This window comes from Diabrotica virgifera, chromosome 7 (genome assembly GCF_917563875.1).
Source record: "Diabrotica virgifera virgifera chromosome 7, PGI_DIABVI_V3a".
In the NCBI taxonomy this organism is placed as follows: Eukaryota; Metazoa; Arthropoda; class Insecta; order Coleoptera; family Chrysomelidae; genus Diabrotica; species Diabrotica virgifera.
In genome coordinates, this window is record NC_065449.1 from 53,790,289 (window position 1) to 53,810,185 (window position 19,897).

General features: G+C 31.7%; 1 protein-coding gene across 4 annotated transcripts in view; it reads right to left on the reverse strand.

Moving 5' to 3' along the window:
• Nucleotides 1-2,088: 2,088 nt before the first annotated feature.
• Nucleotides 2,089-19,897, reverse strand: part of LOC114334647 (uncharacterized) — a 702,930-nt gene continuing 685,121 nt past the window's right edge. For all 4 annotated transcript variants that reach the window (XM_028284740.2, XM_028284755.2, XM_028284761.2 and 1 more), the window contains one exon: nt 2,089-11,782. In XM_028284740.2, the coding sequence (XP_028140541.1) occupies nt 11,462-11,782 (321 nt within the window). In that variant the 3' untranslated portion in view covers nt 2,089-11,461. The remainder of the gene's footprint in view (nt 11,783-19,897) is intronic.

Here is a 19,897-nt window from a genome sequence, read left to right on the forward strand (position 1 = left end):
TTATGTATTGTTTTATCTTATGAAGCGATAACGACTAATTTTTCACTTTTTTTCACCAAAAACTTTTGCTTTTTGCAAAAAAATATGCTAGAAACTTAAAAAAACAAAAATTAAGCTTTTTTTAAACACAATGAGTTTTCCCCAAAAAGTACTTCGTTTTTTGGTTATTTCACGTTGAAATATTTGATTTGGAATTTGACGAATATGAACCTATTTTTCATTAGCGACAACTCTGCTTCTGCTGAGTCTACGGACCTCGGACCTCGTTTCTTTTCACTTTTTCATAAGCTGTATTTTTGATTAGAATGTTTTTTTCGATAAAATACTTACTTTTTGAGTTATTTGCGAATAACTGTCTAACAATGTATTTTTTTTTATTAATATATTTACTCGCCAATACCTCGAAAAGTATTGACTTAGTGAAAAAACTCTATAAAACAAAAGTTGCTTAGAATTAGTCAGTTTATCAACTTCCGGACTTATTTTGAACATATATTTTTTCACCCCCGAGCAAGGGCGCAAGTCACCCATAAGCCAGAAGCCCACATCGGCACAATGTCACTTTTTTATGTGACATGTTAGCTATGCGTATGCCAAATTTCATGTCAATCCAAGCGATTCTTTAAAATTCTGAGGTTTTGTAATAATTTACCGTGAGTGAATGGACTATATGTGTTAGGAAAGTATGTAATATAACGATGAGTTGTTATGAATACTACTACAAATATTTACAAAAAAACAACGATTACATTATCAGAGAACAAATTTATTCTTCTTTTTCTTTACGTGCCATCTCCGCGACGAAGGTTGTCAATCATCATTGCTATTCTTACTTTTGACACTACAGCCCGAATGAGTTTACTTGAGCTGCATCCAAACCATTCTCTGAAGTTTCTCAGCCAGTACATTTTTCTCCTACCTATGCTGCGCCTTTTTTAAATCTTTCCCTGCATAATTAATTTTAGGAGTTCATATCTGTCATCCCGTGTTATATGACCAAGTATTGATGTGTTCTTATTTTGATGGAATCCAGTATCTCCCTGCTGTTCTGTATTCTTGTTAGTACTTCCTCATTGGTTATTCTTTTTAAACAAATTTATAGTTCTGTTTAATGAGAGAAATAAGGGTTCGTACACTTATGGGAGCAACCTAATGCCACAGGTAATGCTATTTTTATATTTACCTACGATTGGTAAGCTTTCAATTTTACAAGATAATAAAATATTACTAATATTTCTGGTAATTTCTGTCAAAAATTGTATTGTCAAAAAAATTTTTCGGCACCTACCGGCGTTTTCCTAATATGGCGCTGGGGGGCACCGCCCATCTTCGTCCTTATGGACGGCGCGGCCCTGAATTCGTCTCATATTTGGCTTTGATTCTTAGGACAAAAAATTAAATAAAACTATTATATTAATATTAATATTTTGAATTAATATTCCTAATATTTTAAAAGCAATTTGGTAGCCTTACAAATCACATATGACTGTTTGTATAATTTTCCACTATTATTAAGTTTCGTATCCAGAAGTTATATTTTTCAAGTATTATCCAGTTTCGCATACAGTGATTTTATTTTTGTTTTCAGTATTTATTATTTGTATTATTGTTTTTATAATTTTCATTTTTATTATGTTTAGACCTTTTTTTTCTGTTTATATTGTTTATTATTTTTTTATTAGATTTTTTTTTATATTTTGTTTCATTTACTTTTTTATTTATTTTATTTATTTTTTTATCGTTTCGAGTTTATGAACTAGTTCGTTATAAATTTATCTTTATAAACTCTTCCTTCAAATTCTTATTCTTAAACGGGTTATATGTCGATAAAAAATAATTTATAAACTTCTAAATTTTTAGAAACTATTAACCCATAAAAGTTCATTAGATTTAATAAAAATCCTAGTTTCATGATTGCTTCCATAAAATGTTTTGTCTTTATTGTATTTTTATTACAATTCAATATCATAGTATGTACTCAGTGTTTAGAGAGCCTACCTTTGGAGACAAGGATTGTTAGTTCGAATCCCTACATTGCCCAACCCTGTATGTTTGAAGTAAATAGGAGAGGTTAACATAAAAACAAGATTGCAATTTCTTATAATTTTATTGTAAATGCATACGAGTTGGAATGTATTGTATAAATTAAAGACAATGCCTACAGATCTTATATAACAATAATGAGGCTAATATAATATAACAACAGATAGACATATTATTTTTTCGTTTATCAAAATTTTCCTTACATTTGGGGCCTCAGTCATTATTTGGTATTTTTGCAATTGTTTGTTGTTTTGTTAGATACCATTAAAACATGGATTATTTAAGACAATTAAAGGTGCAAACATATGCGTATTCATAAAAATAAATAATAATATACAAAAGTTAGATTGTGTTAAGGAAAACCCCATAGGGGTTAAAAAAAATACTGTACATTTTACATTCATAACCTAAATGATGATAATTCACAAAATAATACAAAAATTAAATTATAGAAAAATAAATTAATATATAAAAGATTTTCAACATTTGTACAAATACATACAGTATAATATATATAATTTTTATAGTACGGTCACAGTAGATTGATGTTTTTAGTGTTATTATGGTAATACGTTTTGATATAATTGGTAACAACTTATATTACATAATTAGCGAAATTAAAATTACTAAAGCCATTGCTATTTGTAAGTACAATAATACTGATAAAGCTGTAAGTTACTAGTTTTGTGCCCTTTCTTAAAAGTATTGTCCCTAAAAAAATTAGAGGAAAAAAGTTATAACAAGAGCTCTATAGTAGAGAAAATGGTTGGGTCAGAAAGTTTGAATAAACAAAATTGTCTACTAGGAATTGGACACAGTAATGAGCTAGTATAAGTAGTCACAAGGTGAAACAATGCTTCTCTTGGAGTTGATTGTTTTGTTTGCAGTTACGTCTTTAATCATTTCGTAATTTCGTGTCATTACTATAAAGGACCTTGCTGTAATTATCTTCGTGAATATTCTAACTATACTATGTTCATTTCCAAGGTAAGCTCGAGGTCATAGTTGCAAACACCAGATCGGTCGTTGTGTCGTGTCGTCACAGCTTCTCATTTTTAATTTACCGTTTCTTTTAGCCACTGAAAAGCTGAGACGACACGACACAGCAACGGACATTGTGACCTTGAGCTTACCTTGGAAATAAATGTAGTATAGGAGTAGTCTTTCAATGACTTTCAATGCGCTTATAGAAATAGCTGTAACGACAGAAAAAGCTAATAAAACTGTTTTCATTTCGTACCCCGAGGTACAGCTTTTTTGTTGCGTATGAGAGAAATAGTATGTACTTTTGTTTGCTCTACATTTTCGTAGGTTTCTATGGATTAACCAGCAAATGGAAGAAAAATCCCAACAGTTTTCTAGAATTCTGCTAAAATCGATCAAAAATCCAATTCACTTAAAGCAAAATATACAGAAAACTTGTACATCTGTCCTGTTTAGTATAGAGGAAGTTACACTTAATCACTCTGATACAACATATCCTAAACTATTATTAATATTCAACTCAATCAAAAGAAAAAATATATGCGAAAGCCTAAAGAAGAGACAAGTAAGTGAAGAACTAATAGAAGCAACAAAAAGTACATACATGAAAACAACAAGTACAATAAGAATGCTAAATATGAAGTTAGAACCATTTGAAACAACTCAAGGAGTTAGACAAGGGGGAAGTCTCAGCTCAGTATTATTCATAAGTGTAATAGATGAGATAGTGAAAGAATATAAGAAAACTTTCAAAAATATTGCGTCGGTTAGAACAGAATGCAAATGATAAACGCTGAGATGTGTAAAATTACAGACGACAAAGTACTAATTACTGCGGAAACAGCAGAAAAACTGAAATACAACTTAGAGAAATGGAACATAGAAGCAAGAAAATATAACTCAAATAAAAGAAATGAAAGAATGGAGAAAGTTCATTAAGAGCTAGACGGAATTCTCGACACCTTAGAAGAGGACCAATTAAGTTTAAATAAATGAAAGAAATAAATACTTTAAATTATTGTAATTGTAATGAATTGTATTATAAATGACTGATTTACAGTAGTCTACTGGATAAGTAAGTATTTACGTAACGTAAGACCCAAAGAAGCAACATAACTGATTTCCTAAACCAAATATATTAAGCTGTAAATAACGGTCAATTCCACACAATTTATATGTAAAGTAGCCAATGTTTACAAGCACTAACGAGACCTCCCCTGTGATACACTTACAATCACTCTGATACAACACATCCTAAACTATTATTAAGATCGCTTATAAAGTTTTCAAAGCCCTAATCAATGCGAGCAACTCTCTCACAGAATTATCACTAAAGACATGTTTAATTCATGAGATCGAGCCAGTTATAAATTCCAAAAATATAATTCGAAAATAAAGATACACGTGACTTTTCATGTACGGCCGTAATTGATTAGAGTGCTGAAGGCCTTAATAATTCATTTTAAATTTTTCCACTCATTTGTTTCATCTTAATAAAGATGTAATCGATATTTGATGTTAATTGGAAGATCTTTGTAATAAAGGGACGTGGTCGACCGTAATTAAAAATTAATAATATTAATTGATTTGATTAACGAGTTCATGCCAAACAATTTACCTGCTTTAACATAAGTAACAAAATAGTAGGCTCTTCAATAAGTTTTGCGTTATTACGAGCTTATCCTTTGAAGAAAAACGCTTTTCCCGCATTAGGCATTGAAACATATAAAAGTCTCTAGGGGCCAAATCTGGTGAATACATTGGATGCTCCAAAAATTCGAATTCTAATTCATGAATTTTAGTAATTCCTAAAATGCTCATATGACACGGGGCAGTGTCGTGATAGAAAAAGGATTTTTTATTCCAACAATTAAAAAAACAATTTTAAAATAAAGGTACGCCTGACTTTTCATGTAAGACCGTAATTGATTAGAGCGCTGAAGGTCTCAATAATTCATTTTAAATTTTTCCACTCATTTGTTTCATCTTAATAAATATGTAATCGATATTTGATGTTAATTGGGAAGAAGATCTTTGTAATAAAGGGACGTGGTCGACAGTAATTAAAAATTAATAATATTAATTGATTTGGTTAAAGATTTCATCCCAAACAAATTACTAATTGTAACATTGGCTTTTAAGCTCCTGAGCATACATTTCTCTGAATTTGCAGATAAAATTTTGCCCTAGTAGGTAGAGTAGGTACTTATTAATACATTATCAAAAATCCTGATTTGTCTTCAAGTTCATCCCAAACTGTTTACCAATGTTAAATTGAAAACGTTCAGTCTTAGATAAGAAAATTACTTAATATCAAACTTTTTAAAGCAATTTTAAATTGTTACATTATCAGTGGATTTTGTAATATATGGATAGATGAAAAAACTTAGTTTTTGTAAATTTAATATAAAATTTTTAACTTAATGACTACACTAGTTTGTAAACAAAAACTTACAAATAAGAGCCAATGTGATGTTAAAAACCTTGTACGCTTTACAAATTATCTTGAAATTACGATCCTGTATTTTTTTAAATTGATTATTATAATTTTTGATACTCATTGTTTTGATCAAAACACGACAAAATAATTAAACTTATTAAAATAATATTTGCTTTGAACAATATATAGATTTTTAAATTAAAAACGGGGATTTTCTGAGAAAAAAGTTCAAAATCATGTTATTTCAGAAGTGGTTTACAAGTCAAACAGTAAAAGCTTGATAGATCAGAATACTATGGATAATTAGATATGCAGTCTACTCATCTTCATTAATGTAGCTATGTTATTTTCTAAAGACAAGCTGTTTTTCAACGTTTATGGTAACACAGCGTATTGCAATTTTAATTTTTAATCTACCGTCTCTTATTCCATCTAGCCTGTAATATACCTTTCTTTTTCTTTCCCACTTGTTAAAAATCAGTTAAGTAACTGATAAATACCAAACAAACGGACCGCATAACAGCCACACCAGAACAATTATTTTTCGGTTATCCATTTCATCATCCATTCATATTAGATATTTCCTTCAAAAGAAATCCGCCGGAAGGTGGCGCGGCAAGCTTTGTAAAATACAAAAATGTAACAGAAAACACACAAAAACTGAAGACGAGATTCAACGCAATGTGGTATAGATTCAACGCAGCGTGAAATAGCGAAATTTCCCTCAAAATTTGTTATTTATAATCCTTAAGCTAATACCAACCCTAATTTATGTCCTCTGTATCCTATTTTTATTGCCCTGTGGAGCGTCGCGCTTTTTTCGGTGAATTGTCGGTAAAAAGACACAGTCCAAAGGAAATTTAACACACATATACTAAAACGTCCACCCTTCCGGGGGAACTACGATCAGTGCCGTGGTAATTTTACTATGTAGTGGTCTAACCGCGTTGTGTTAAGAGTTTTATCATTGTATCACCATCTCAATAAAATTTCTACCGCCCAATGTTTATTAATTACACAGTAACAAGGGGTGATAACCGTGTTCTTTTGCTTTGTACTATTATATATTTTCTGGTTAACTGGTGAAGCTCGGTTTAACCTTCGAGGTTCACCTTTCTATGATCCTCCAGGGGGGTGCTAAATCATGTAAAAATTCGCTCCGTTGACAATCTCAGTGATTCCTTTCCATTTCAGTCCGTTCTGCTATACATGGTAGTCTGATTGGTTAATGGTTAATATACTTTTCATAGTTTCCATTTTATTTCTTCCCGTTTTAGGATAATGTGTTTTACGGTTTTAGTAACACTTGGATCCATATCAAATCTCACACACGGTTCTTTAAGTAAATACCCATTATGCTTCTTATTTATAAATTGAATTAAAAAAATACATATTTCAAGGATCACTTGTGACAATTTAAGATAATTTACAATTGTTTTGTTGCTACTCGGCTTAAAATTCGTGTTTCGAAATATACGGATCGTACTGATAGTGTTTTATTAGTCAAACAAAAATAATATAAATTCAGCGCCATGTTGTAAATATCAGCCTTAATTCCGTGTTTCTAGAAAATGAGATTACTTAACACGGTATCTTACCCTCATATAAAATAATTTGGAAATACCTGATTTGGAATTAAGGTTATAGTACTAAAGTTATTATAAGAAGAGATTAATATCTAGATAATAAAGCTCAATTCATGATATTTATGATCCTGAAGTGACAATATAAAAATGTTGTATTTCCTAATTAAACCAACTATCTAGTAAAAATCCCCCATCTGCAGGAGTTCCAAAGAAGTTGGAATTCCTCAGTACCGCTTTAAAGAAGTCAAAATCTCTAGAACCCTAAAAATAAGGTTAATCAACTGCTTAATATTCCCAATACTGATATACGGATATGAATCTTGGACCCTGAGACAATCGGAAAGAAGACAGATGCTACTGAAATATTCTGTTGCAGAAAAACGTTCCAGCTCTCAAGCAAAGTCCATCTCCAACAATTAAAATACTTTGGAAATGTTATGAGAGCAGACGTAGAAAACATGGAAGGTCGAGAATCACGAAGAAGATTCCCAAGATAGATCAACCAAATTACAGGCATATGCAGCAGACCTATCCATGAGTTAAAAGAAATGACCAGAGACAGACCTTTGGAGACGGACAATACACGAAATTCCAGTGACCACTGCAATCTCTTCGGGGATCAGGACTGAAGGGAGAGAATATCTACATAAAGCTCTGGAGAGGTTAGGAATCGCCGAAAGATCTTAATCTCGATTAAGGAAAAATCCGAATCTGCACCTCTACGTAGAATAGAAAGTCGACGACGAGTTCGTAGGTGGTAGGGCACTTTTTGATCCTGGGTCTATGAAACCTGCTCCAAAGGAGGAAAATTAAGTATTTTGGTCAACGGCATAAGAATGTAGAAGTCAAGGAGAAGCCACTACACTAACGATCCCTATGGTTATCTCTATTACAATCATAACTGGTCATGTTCATCGAAGACCAAGATCCAGCAAGATAGGTTGCTCCCATTAACACAGGGCCTCCTAGATCGTTAATATGCAAAATCCCTGTGAAATATCTAATAACATACCTATAAGAAAAAGTAATACGAATCTTGTGAAAAGGATACCCACTTGGAAAGTTGGGACTATGGTTCAATCAGGAAAACTCCGACGCTCAATAAGAGAAATGAAACCTTTAGAGGTGGCCTGACTCAAGCTGTTGTTACATAGAATAATACGGAGTATATTATTAAAAATCAGAAGATGGTAAATATAAAAATTAAAGTCGGTATAATCACACATAAAAGTATAGCTAAATATATCAACAACTATGTACCTACAGCAGAGCATAATGATAGGAAATTGCAGAATTTAACAGCAACATTATAGCTTAATATACTAAGACATACGAAGAACCGAAATGCTTATAGTCATGGGAGATTTCAATGAAGAGATAGGCGAGGGAAAAGGAGGAAAACATATTGGTCCTCATGGACTGATAGAAACCAATCATGGAAGCGAAGCAATGAGTATCTTGATGCAAACACTTGAAACACATTCTATAAACTACCACCTAGACGCACGTACACGTGTAAATAACCTACATACAATGGAGAAGACTTTATTAAAAGAAACCAGAGTATATCTCATTAATATAAGATATGTCGATTCGCTGATCTGAGACACAACTGTCTACCCTACAATCATAATACAGATGCACTAAAAATTAACAAGCACGAGGAGCACTCCCAAATCATATCGAACATTCAACGTGTCTTGGTTTGTTTATTTCTATATAGTGCATTTTTATTGTGATTGTAGTGTATACTCCATTTAATTTACTTACCGTTGCACGTCATCCGCGTCATAGCCCGAGACGTCACATGATACCAACACGAAATATTTAGGCGGTAGGTGTGTTCTTTTTTAGAATCACTTTGCCGAGTACACTGGCGTTACAGCCACTAGGCATATTTTATTATATACGCGTAGAAATAATATTTAAAGATTTCTATTAATGTTTACTTAAAGAAATACACAATAATATGTTTCATTTAATTTGTATAAATGGATTATAAAGCATTTTATGAAGCACATTTATTCGGAATACACTGTAACTATAATCGAACGAAGGTGATATTTTGGCATAAATTGGTAACATTTATTTGACAGTTGCGTTGATGGCACTTCATATTTGTTTATAGTCTTTACTATAGTATTTTTACTACAAAAGCAAGATTACGTAGGTCAAAATTTCTGACGTAAAAGCACTGTCAAAACATTAGAATGTGACTTTTCATCATGGCCACGTTTATCTCATTACTTGTCAGATATTTTTCTTTGTTTTTGTTTACTATAAAAATAATATCTAATTCTTTATTCTAATTAATGATGTCAATCGGATTTCATCAATTGCCGAAATATATTAATCATATCGTACCATCAATGCAAGAATATCACAACCCAAAAATTACCATTTTTTGTTTTTTATGAATCTGTAATGTTAATGGGTAGTCTAACATAATGCAGAGTATTATAAATTAACATTAATATTATTTAATAATGTCTTATATTAAATTTTGAGTTATAATACTCTTTCATTAGTTAGACTACCCATTACCATTACAGATTCATAAAAAAACAAAAAATGGCAATTTTTGAGTTGTGATAGTCTTGCATTAATGGTGCGATATGCCAAAATATTTGTTAATGTTAACGAAAATAATGATATTCCATAACATCAACTCTAGAATTGAAATTTGTGTAGCACAGCAAAAATACGACACCAACACGGAACTTCTCGATCTTGAATAAGCATCCACATGGTATAATATTTTAATAAGAAAAACGTAATCGCGATTACATTGAGAATTTTAGAATTATATTAATTAAATAACCAATAACATTTATTATTATCAATAATATAAATTTTCTAAAATAATTATTTAAGTTCAATATTCCAAAAAAAAAATAATAATTTTAGTTAAATATTTTAGACATTCCTACGTACGTTCAATGTTGCTGGTTGCAGTAATCTATTTTAATTATTATACCTACACTATGATAATATTTTAATTAATAAGTATATTTCGGCAAGTAATGAAAACCAATTGACATCATTAATTAGAATAAATAATTATAGATATTGTTTTTTTAGTGAACAAAAACAAATAAAATATCTCTAACAAGTAATGACATAAACGTGGCCATGATGAAAAGTCACATTCTAATGTTTTGACAGTGCTTATACGTCAAAAATTTTGACCTACATAATCTTGCTTTTGTAGTAAAAATACTATATAAGTATTTGTTTCATTATATTTACTGTTTTTATTATGTACTTTAATGTAAGATTATAACTTAATTCTTGTTTTCTATTTCTAAAGTTTTTATTTATTTACATTGAATATTAATTTGTTTTGCTGTATAATCCACTTCCGCAAAAATTGTTTGATGTATTTGATTTAAAATGAATTCAAGAATTTTTTGTAATTGGGCAACAATGTAACCTTAGATCTCTAACGTAAATAATGACGTGCAACGGTAAGTAAATTAGACGGACTGTAGACAGTTGTGTCTCAGATGAGCCAATCGAGTATATCAAAATAGTTTCAACAATGTTAAAACCTATTAAGTGATATTCTCTAGTTTTTCAATTTGGTAAAAAAAATTGGTGATTAGTTTTAGCATGGAACTGATTGATTCGTCTATAGTTTTTTGTTTGTTTTTTAACTTTAAACATCAGGATTATTACCCTTATTTTCCATTCTTAAAGTATTTTGTTCTCTTGTAATATTTTGTTGATGAGCTGTGCTAATTAATCTGTCATGATTGTTCCATTGTCCGTTCTTTAATTTTCTTTGTGCTTCCTTCATTTTCACTGTGCTAATTATTGGTTGTGTATCAGTTGTAATTCCCATTGTTACTGGTTTTGCTGTTGTCGGTTGGTCTTTTGAGTATAGTTTTTTCAAGTAATCTATTCACATGTGTGCACTCATTTCTTGTCTTTGTCTTCTTATAAATCCCGACATATCTTTTTGTAATCAGTAGAAGTCATATTTCAGATTTTTTTAGATGCATTCGCAGTGTAACTCGGTACTGCGTCGCTAAACGGGAGGTTGCTGCTTAACCGTAAAATTAGTCAGTCTAAATCTATCTCTCTAAGCTATGGAATAAATATTTGACATTTTCACTTCAAGAAAAGTTGTTAACTAGCAAATATGCAGTCCAATTAAATCCAAAATGTTTCCTATAAATATTCTGGTCCTTCGAGCAAGATGCATTTTAAATTTTTCTGTCGGCAACGGCATTATTATAGCAAAGAGTATAAGGGTTTCTGTGTAAAGGTTGTCTGTTGAATTTAATATTTTTAAGAAAGGGCAGTTGTCACAATTACATAGCAAATTAAATTTACCATGGTGATTGCTCGAGATTTGAATCAACCTACTTTGACCCACTACTATTAAAAAACAATACTTTGTTATCTACAAACCATTAATTCTATTACTTGTTTTGCAAACGCTTCTGAATTCTTTCATCTTCGCAAACTTAGCCCGGCAGAAGTGACGTTCCGCTTCGCGGCATTCGCAAGCATCTCCGTCATCGATGAGAAAATTCGTTTGTTTGGCACAGAGATGCCTTTTCCGAACCTCCTTCGTAGAGGGGGTGCATTCTTGGGTAACAAATCTTCCTCGACTGTTGAATTTCATCAGCAGGCTGCGGTTGAAAGCTGGGGCGAGGTTGACGTAGCCTACACCACCTTCTGCAACCAGGTCTTGAAATCGACACTTTGGGTTGCTGAAATTCTGTAACAAAAAACGTTTGTATAATATACAGAAACTAAAATTTCTGTACTAAATCAATAAAATTGTGTTTTGACTAGGAAAGTTTTGGGGTAGTTCTGATTTCTTCCATTATACAGAGGGCACATAAAGGTTGGAATAAATTCATTTCTCAAGAATGGACCATTGTGGAAAAAAATCCCGAAACAGGTCAATTTTTATTTTTAAATTACGACTTTTCTGCATATATATCATACTAGTGACGTCACCCATCTGGGCGTGATGACGTCATCGATGATTTTTTTAAATGGGAATAGGGGTCGTGTGATAGCTCATTTAAAAGGTAATTTAATTCTCTATTCAGTAATATAAACATTTAGATAATTATTTATACAGGATGTACAAAAAAACATTTTTTTAATTAAACTTATTGACATAAAAAGAAGAATGCATGTAAATTATTTAGTCCAAAATACATTTTCCTGCTCTCAGAAAACAAAAAAAAATGTTTATTTGAAAAATAATCATTGCTTTTCGCTTAAATTAAATGTTGAAACTGTCAAGGGGAAGGTGGGTGGCGGCTTTAATATTGAACTTAAGGAAAAACATTATTTATTTGTCAAATAAACATTATTTCCTATTTTCTGATAGAAGTAAAAAAGTATTTTGAGTTAAATAAATTACACACAATCTTCTTTTTATGTCAATAAATTTAATTCAAAATTTTTTTCGGGCACTCTGTATAAACAAATATATTAATGTTTATATTACTGAATAGAAAATTGAATTACCTTTCAAATGAGCTATCACACGACCCCTATTCCCATTTAAAAAAAATATAGATGACGTCATCACGCCCAGATGGGTGACGTCACTAGTATGATACATATGCCAGCAAGTCGCAATTTAAAAATAAAAATTGACCTGTTTCGGGATTTTTTTCCAAAATCGTCCATTCTCGAGAAAATGAATTTATTCCAACCTTTACGTGCTCACTGTATATGTATTTTGGGCTGCTGAATCCGTATATGAGCTTTGCGGACAAAATTTCGTGACGGCACATTGAAAAAATAGCGAAATTTCTGCTTTTTCTCGCTTTTTTGCTTAAATCTCGAAAACTATTAACTTTCAGTAAATGGTATGGTAACAGAAATTAAAGTACTTAAAATTATCTACAAATAGGTATATCACTATTGACTATTTTTCTCGTTGGTCTAAAGTCTAAACGTTTGGTGAACCGTTTGGTCTAAAATGCAAGTTGAAAATTGCCAATTTTTAACGGTCTCGGCAAAACCCACTTTTTACTTTTCAAAACTTTATTTTTTATTAGAATGCGTCATTTGATAAATTTTGCACAAATAATAAATGTTAGTTCATTTGGTATGTCTTGTGACAGCTTCCATGAATCCATTCCATCCTAAGAGGCCGGGAATATTTATGCTTTTCCCTTAGAGCCACAGAATATCAGGCACAGATGGAGTCACAGTTTCAGTTGGTGTGAACATTTCCTTCAGATCTGTTATCTTGATTTCTGATAAACCTTGAGGTTTTTTCCTTTTAAAATGGATTAGTTGAACAGCTCCCTGACTTCCATAAACCTCAGGAGCGAGTTTCGTTTTTAACCGCGGAATGGATTGGTTAGAAGCTACTGCATGTTTCGGTGCAATACAAGAAATGCCATCTATGACGTGAAAAGTGTGGTATCCGTCGATTGTATGTACGTTAAAATCAGCGTTATCGTACACCTGCTGCGTAAAGCACTGATGCACTGTGAAAGCACGAATGCTGCCACTTCCAGGCGAACAGCTTCTGTATAGGATAAACAAAACCCCAAAGAGGAAATTACATCAACCTATATTCTTGAGCCGTACTTTTTGTAGAGAAAACGGCCAACCCTGAAAGGAATGGTGAGACGAATTATCTGGGCCTTACCACCGCTACAAGACATTGAGCAAGCGCGTTGCTTTTCTGGAAGTGTTAGTAATCGCAGGCGATCCGCAGAAAATTGACCAGCCGTACTTTACACAACAGGTGTACGATAACGCTGATTTTAACGTACATACAATCGACGGATACCACACTTTTCACGTCATGGGTGGCATTTATTTTATTGCACCAAAACATACAGTAGCTCCTAACCAGTCCATTCCTTGGTTAAAATCTAAACCTACGCCTGAGGTTTATGGAAGTCAGGAAGCTATTCAGCTAATACATTTTGAAAGGACAAAACCTCAAGGTTTATTAGAAATCAAGATAACATATCCGAAGGGAATGTTCACACCAACTGAAACTGTGACTCCATCTGAGCCTGATCTTCTGTGGCTCTAAGGGAAAAGCATAAATATTTCCGGCTTCTTAGGGTGGAATAAACTGTCACATGAGACATACCATATTCATATTATGAACTAACATTTATTATTTGTACAGAAAACTAGGAGAAAATTATCAAATGACAGCATTCTAATACAAAATAAAGTTTTGGAATGTAAAAAGTGGGTTTTGCCGAGACCGTAAACAATTGGCAATTTTCAACTTGCAATTTAGACTGAACGCAACGGCTCGTCTGAAAAAAAAGTAAATAGTGATATTTGTAGAGTAGTTTAAGTACTTTAATTTTTGTTAACAGACCATTTACTAAAAGTTAATAGTTTTCCAAATTCTAGCAAAAAAGCGGAAAAAAAGTAGAAATATTTCGCTTTTTTCGCGATTTTTTCAATGTTCCGTCAAGAAATTGTGTCCGCAAACCTCATATTCGGATACAGCAGCCCAAAATAAATATATAATGAAAGAAATCATAACTACCCCAAAACTTTCCCACTAGGGAGCTCGTAGAGTACAAATTGACTGAATTATACGTCAAAGTTTTTAACTTAATAGAATATAAAATAATATTAAATTAAAAACTTTATTGGGACCATTTTCTGGTTATACCTCCGTGGCTTCTAAAAATGCAAGCCAATCGGATGCTGGAGCAAAGGAATCTGGTCCCAATAAAGTTTTTAATATAATATTATTTTATATCGTGTTATTTGTGAATTAATTGCAAAAGACTAATCTGGTTTGTACACACATATGACAAATGGATGAATTGAAAAATGTACAAATGTATAACGTATATGGTCCAATTTTGTCAGACCGATCAGTTTGCCTGCTACATCATCCCTGTCCAGATGAATGGATGCTTGCACCCAAACTTTTATGTGTTTTTGTGTTGTCTTTTAGACTTTTTAAAGTTTTTAAATTTTGATAAAAAAATTTGTTCCTCTTTTTGAACAATGGGATTCTGTTTTTTATTCTTTAGCCAAAGTTTATCTACTGGATTCCATTTTCCAACTAGTAACAGATTTGTTGATCAAGTTTTGTTAGAATTTGTTTTAAAACAGATAGATTGAATACCTCCATGCATAGACTAGATTACTAGATAGACTGAATGTATCAATTGTATTGAAAGCAAGCTGTATAACAGAACGACACTTTGAGAATAAACTCTGGTACTCTAACATGGGGATTGAGTTTTGGGCCAACTTCTCCAACAATTCATAAAAAACAAGATGTTAAATGTTACAAACCTTAACCAAAGTCTCGGGAAGGAATGGATCAAAAGGCAACGAAAATGGCAAAGGAAATGGGAAATGGCATGTAGTACGTGTAAGGTTCCAGGCCTATCAAAGAAAATAAATAAAGTTGCACATGATATTTCAAGGAAGGAGACAAATAAGACCCCAAAAATTATAAATGTATAAATCTACTGCTCTACCGCACTTAAGCTAACCACAAAAGTCCTAACCAACAAAATCAATAAACTAACAACTTTATCAGATGAACAACAATGATTCAGATCCGGAAGATCCTGCGTAGACGCCGTATTTGTACTGAGACAAATCACAGAAAAGGCCATTGAGTACAATAAACCAGTATATCTATGTTTTATAGACCTGACAAAGGCTTTCGATCGCATCCAAGTCGAAGATATCCTACATTTACTGTATAGAAGAAACATATCAATCAATATTATACAAACCATCGAAAACATCTACTTTCATAATCGAATACAGGCAAATAGAGACCTATTTGAGTATGCAAGAGATTAAAATCTCATGCAAAAATCAGACTGCTATTTATCACCTGTCATAATTCCTGTCATTTGACATATTCTACATGTTCCATTCACTAAAACGTCAATTTGGTGATAAATAGCAGTCTGATTTTTGCATGAGAGTTTAATCTCTGTTCGGAGAGTTTAAGTCTGTTCTGTCGGACAAAATATATGTGCCGTTTTCGTGGTCTGGTCGTTCCAAATTTTTAACCTGTTCCACAATTAAAACTTCCCCTGTTCCAGTGTTTCCATATATATCAAAGTTTGTCCGACTAGACACCCTTAAGCTATTAACAAATTTTCAGCTTGCTATTAATCAACTTTTTTTCATACGCGGGATCCAGACCTAAAAGATAAATGGAATACTGACGCAGTGTATACCAGTACAAAGCGGAGTCAGATAAGGTGACTCGTTAAGCCCACTGCTCTTTAATATAATAATGGACGAAATAATAGAAGCAGCATGGTTACAGAATGGGGAACAAAGAAATCCAAATATTATGTTATGCAGACGACGCCGCATTAATCGCCGAGATAGAAGACGATCTCCAAAGATTAACAAACATCTTCGATACAACAGCCAAGAAATACAATATGATAATATCAGCAGAAAAAACCAAATGTAGGTATGACAACATCTAATTACCCACTACGATGTAAAATCGAAATTTATGGGAAAATAATAAAGCAGAAAGCAAGGTTTAGATATCTGGGAATAGATATAACCAGTTTAGGAGATATTGAAGAGGAAGTACGACAACAAAGCTTAAAAGCAAGTAAAGCGGCCGGATCTCTTAATGACACAATCTGGAAGAACAAACACCTAAGACAAGACACAAAAGCAAGAATCTATAAAGCAGCAATTAGATCTATATTGACATACACGGCGGAGACAAGACCTGACACATCTAAAACGAGACGACTACTAGAAACAACAGAGATGAAAATATTCAGACGAATATGAGGGAAAAGTCTGTTGGATAGGGAGAGAAGCGAAAACATAAGAAGATCATGCAATGTAGTAGACATAAATGGATGGGTGACGAAACGGAAACAGGAGTGGAACGAACACATTAGTAGAATGGCAGAGGATAGGATAGTACGAATAGCACGAGATAAGTCACCAAATGGACGTATTGGTATTGGCAGACCAAGAAAAAGATGGTGCAATAGCTTAAACAATTTAGGAGGATAATATTGAAAAAGAAGCAGGTTTTAAAGCCTACATAAAAGAAGGAAGAAGAAGAAGAAGAAGAAGAAGAAGAAGAAGAAAAAGAAGAAGAAGAAGAAGAAACATATGGTATAAAAGAACTAAATGTGGACATAGCTGTAATAGCTGAAAAAAAGACAGAGGTCTAAAATCTCATTTTGACGATTTCTTTAGCGGTAGGTCCGAAAACAAGGAGTGCGAATTATTCTGATCCGAAAAAGCTAAGAAAATAGTATCAAAACGTGAGAACCAATCAGCATAGACATATGGGGATACAAATAATGGGGTTAATCGTGGGGATCTACGGAGTAAATGATGATGCAACAGTTGAGGAAAAAGGTGATTTCTATGAACAAATTGACGGTGAAATGAGAGAAATTTGAACATCTAGACCTAGAGCAATAATAATAATACATAAAGATAGAAATATACGAGAACGGGAAGAACATGAAAAATAATTTTGCAGAACAATTATTGAAAAAAGGGAGGATAGTACATGCATGCCATAGTATAAGAATAGGAAAATTATAAAAAAATTGTTTTATAATAAATATAAAATTTTACGACTAGAGCTCTAGTTCATAAGAATAGGTACAATAATTATTGTTTAGTAGTAAATATCAAATCTGTAGATATATAATTTCGTCTGGAAATATTTTAAAGTCCAATGACACCTAATAGTAGGCAAAATATAGTAAAAATACCACCTACTGCATATTAAATTGCTGAGGTATTACAATACAATACTCGTACACCAACGGGGAAATACCCAGATAAATGCAATTGTTTATTATAGCGTAGTGTTAAAATATATTGTTATAAAACTGTTTACTTCATCGTAAATTACTTATGAGATTTCATCAAATTGAAATTGAAAACTGGGATATTCCGTTTAAATAGCAATCATAAATAATAAATTAATAAAAGTAATTGAAGAAAAAATAAATGTTTATTTATCTTTTAATGGTTAAACAAAAAAATTCTCAATAGGTAATTGCATCCAGTTCAGCTAATGTTTGACGATTTTTAGATGTAGTTGTGCCATGCATAATTTGAATACTATGACTTAAGTGAAAACCTTCAGATATTATTAGTAAATTATATTCCACGATTTTTCATGAGATGATTCTCGATACTCACTCTCGGTTTAAACTACTATGTTAGTATTTCTGTTTTCTAGCAAGGGTGTGAACCATGGATCCGGTGGATCATTCAGAGTGAAGTGAATGCAATTCGTCCGCCTGGCCCGCTTAAGCCATCTGACCGAATTATAGATAAGTAGCACATTCAATAAATACCAGTATTATAAGTAAAAAAAATACAAGAAAAATTTTAAAAAAATATTATAAATATTCGACTTTTGTTTAATTTTATTAATCGGTGTAAGTGGTCTTTTCTGCCTGTACCTACTTTCGCTTTTGTTTTTTTTTTGTGGGGAAGAAACAGAAACGAATTTTAGCACCGTTTACATTTTATGTCAAGAAACTTGAAAATTACTTAATTATCATCTAATAATAATAATCTTTACGTGCTTTATACCAAAAAACAGTTACTTCTATTTATTATGTTTCGTCAATAAATATAGTGGAGTCACTGAAGCTATCACCTCCGATTTCGTTCAACCTCCATAGATTTGCATGAAAATTGGTGAGTGGTTAGAGGATATCTCAAGAAACAAAGGTGACATTGTGTCAACTTGCGCTTTTACCCTGGGGGTGGATGCCGCCCCTTCTCGGGGTGAAAATTATTTTATTAAAAATAACCCCATAATTACATAGGGGGACAAATTCTAAGCAAAATTTGTTATATAAAGTTATTAAAATAAATCAAAACTTTAGTTATTGAAGATTAAAGTTTTTAATTATTCGTAAGAAAAATGCATTTTTTTAACCGATTTTTTAAAGATAACTCAAAAACTATAAGTTTTACAAAAAAGTTATTATTACCAAAATTGAAGCTAACGAAAAATTAACTAAACTCCTTACTAAAAAAACCTTTTAATATTAAATAAAAGTGAGTTATAGGTAATTGAATGCATTTTTTTTTTCGGCGAGTACCCAAATCTAACTATTCAAGCTTAAATTACGGAAAAATGATGCATTTTATAACATAAACATGTGAAAGTACTTAGAAATATCTATCAAATGAGATACCGAACAAGTTAATAGCATTAAAATTTATGATCCAAAAATTTTTCAAACTTCATCTTTTAAAAATTTTTTCAAAAAACGTTATCCTTTTTTTTTAATAACTCGTCAATTTTTAAGCTATCAGGTTCACCTAAAAACAGTTTGAAAGGTAATTACAAAGGCTATTAAAACTCGTTAAATTTAATCTTTCAAACCCCTTACTTTTTTACAAATCAAAGATTAAATGGCCACGTTTGCATGGTTCTCGCAGCAAAATTTAAGCTTTAAACGTTTCTATCTCGGTTATTTTTCACCCTACAGAAATGGTAAAAATGGTACAATATTTGATATAGAAAAAACTATAATTTGGTTTTTTACTATTTTTTACGTATATTGAGTATTTTTATAGTTATCAAAAAAAAATGAAAATGACGATAATTTTAAAAATTCTGATTTTTTTAATTATATCATTTTTCAAAAATATGCATTCTAAACCAGTGAAAATTGTTAAACTCATTACTTATGCTAATACAAAGAAATTTTTGTAAGGATTACTATTAATTTTACTTTTTGTGGAAATTGCGTATGTTTAATTTTTCACTTTTTCCTAAAAAATTCGAAAGGGTTCTCTTAGTTTCATCATAACTTGCTTAATTTTGATGCTATTAACTTCTTCTGGAGCTCATTTGTTAGGTACTCTGAAG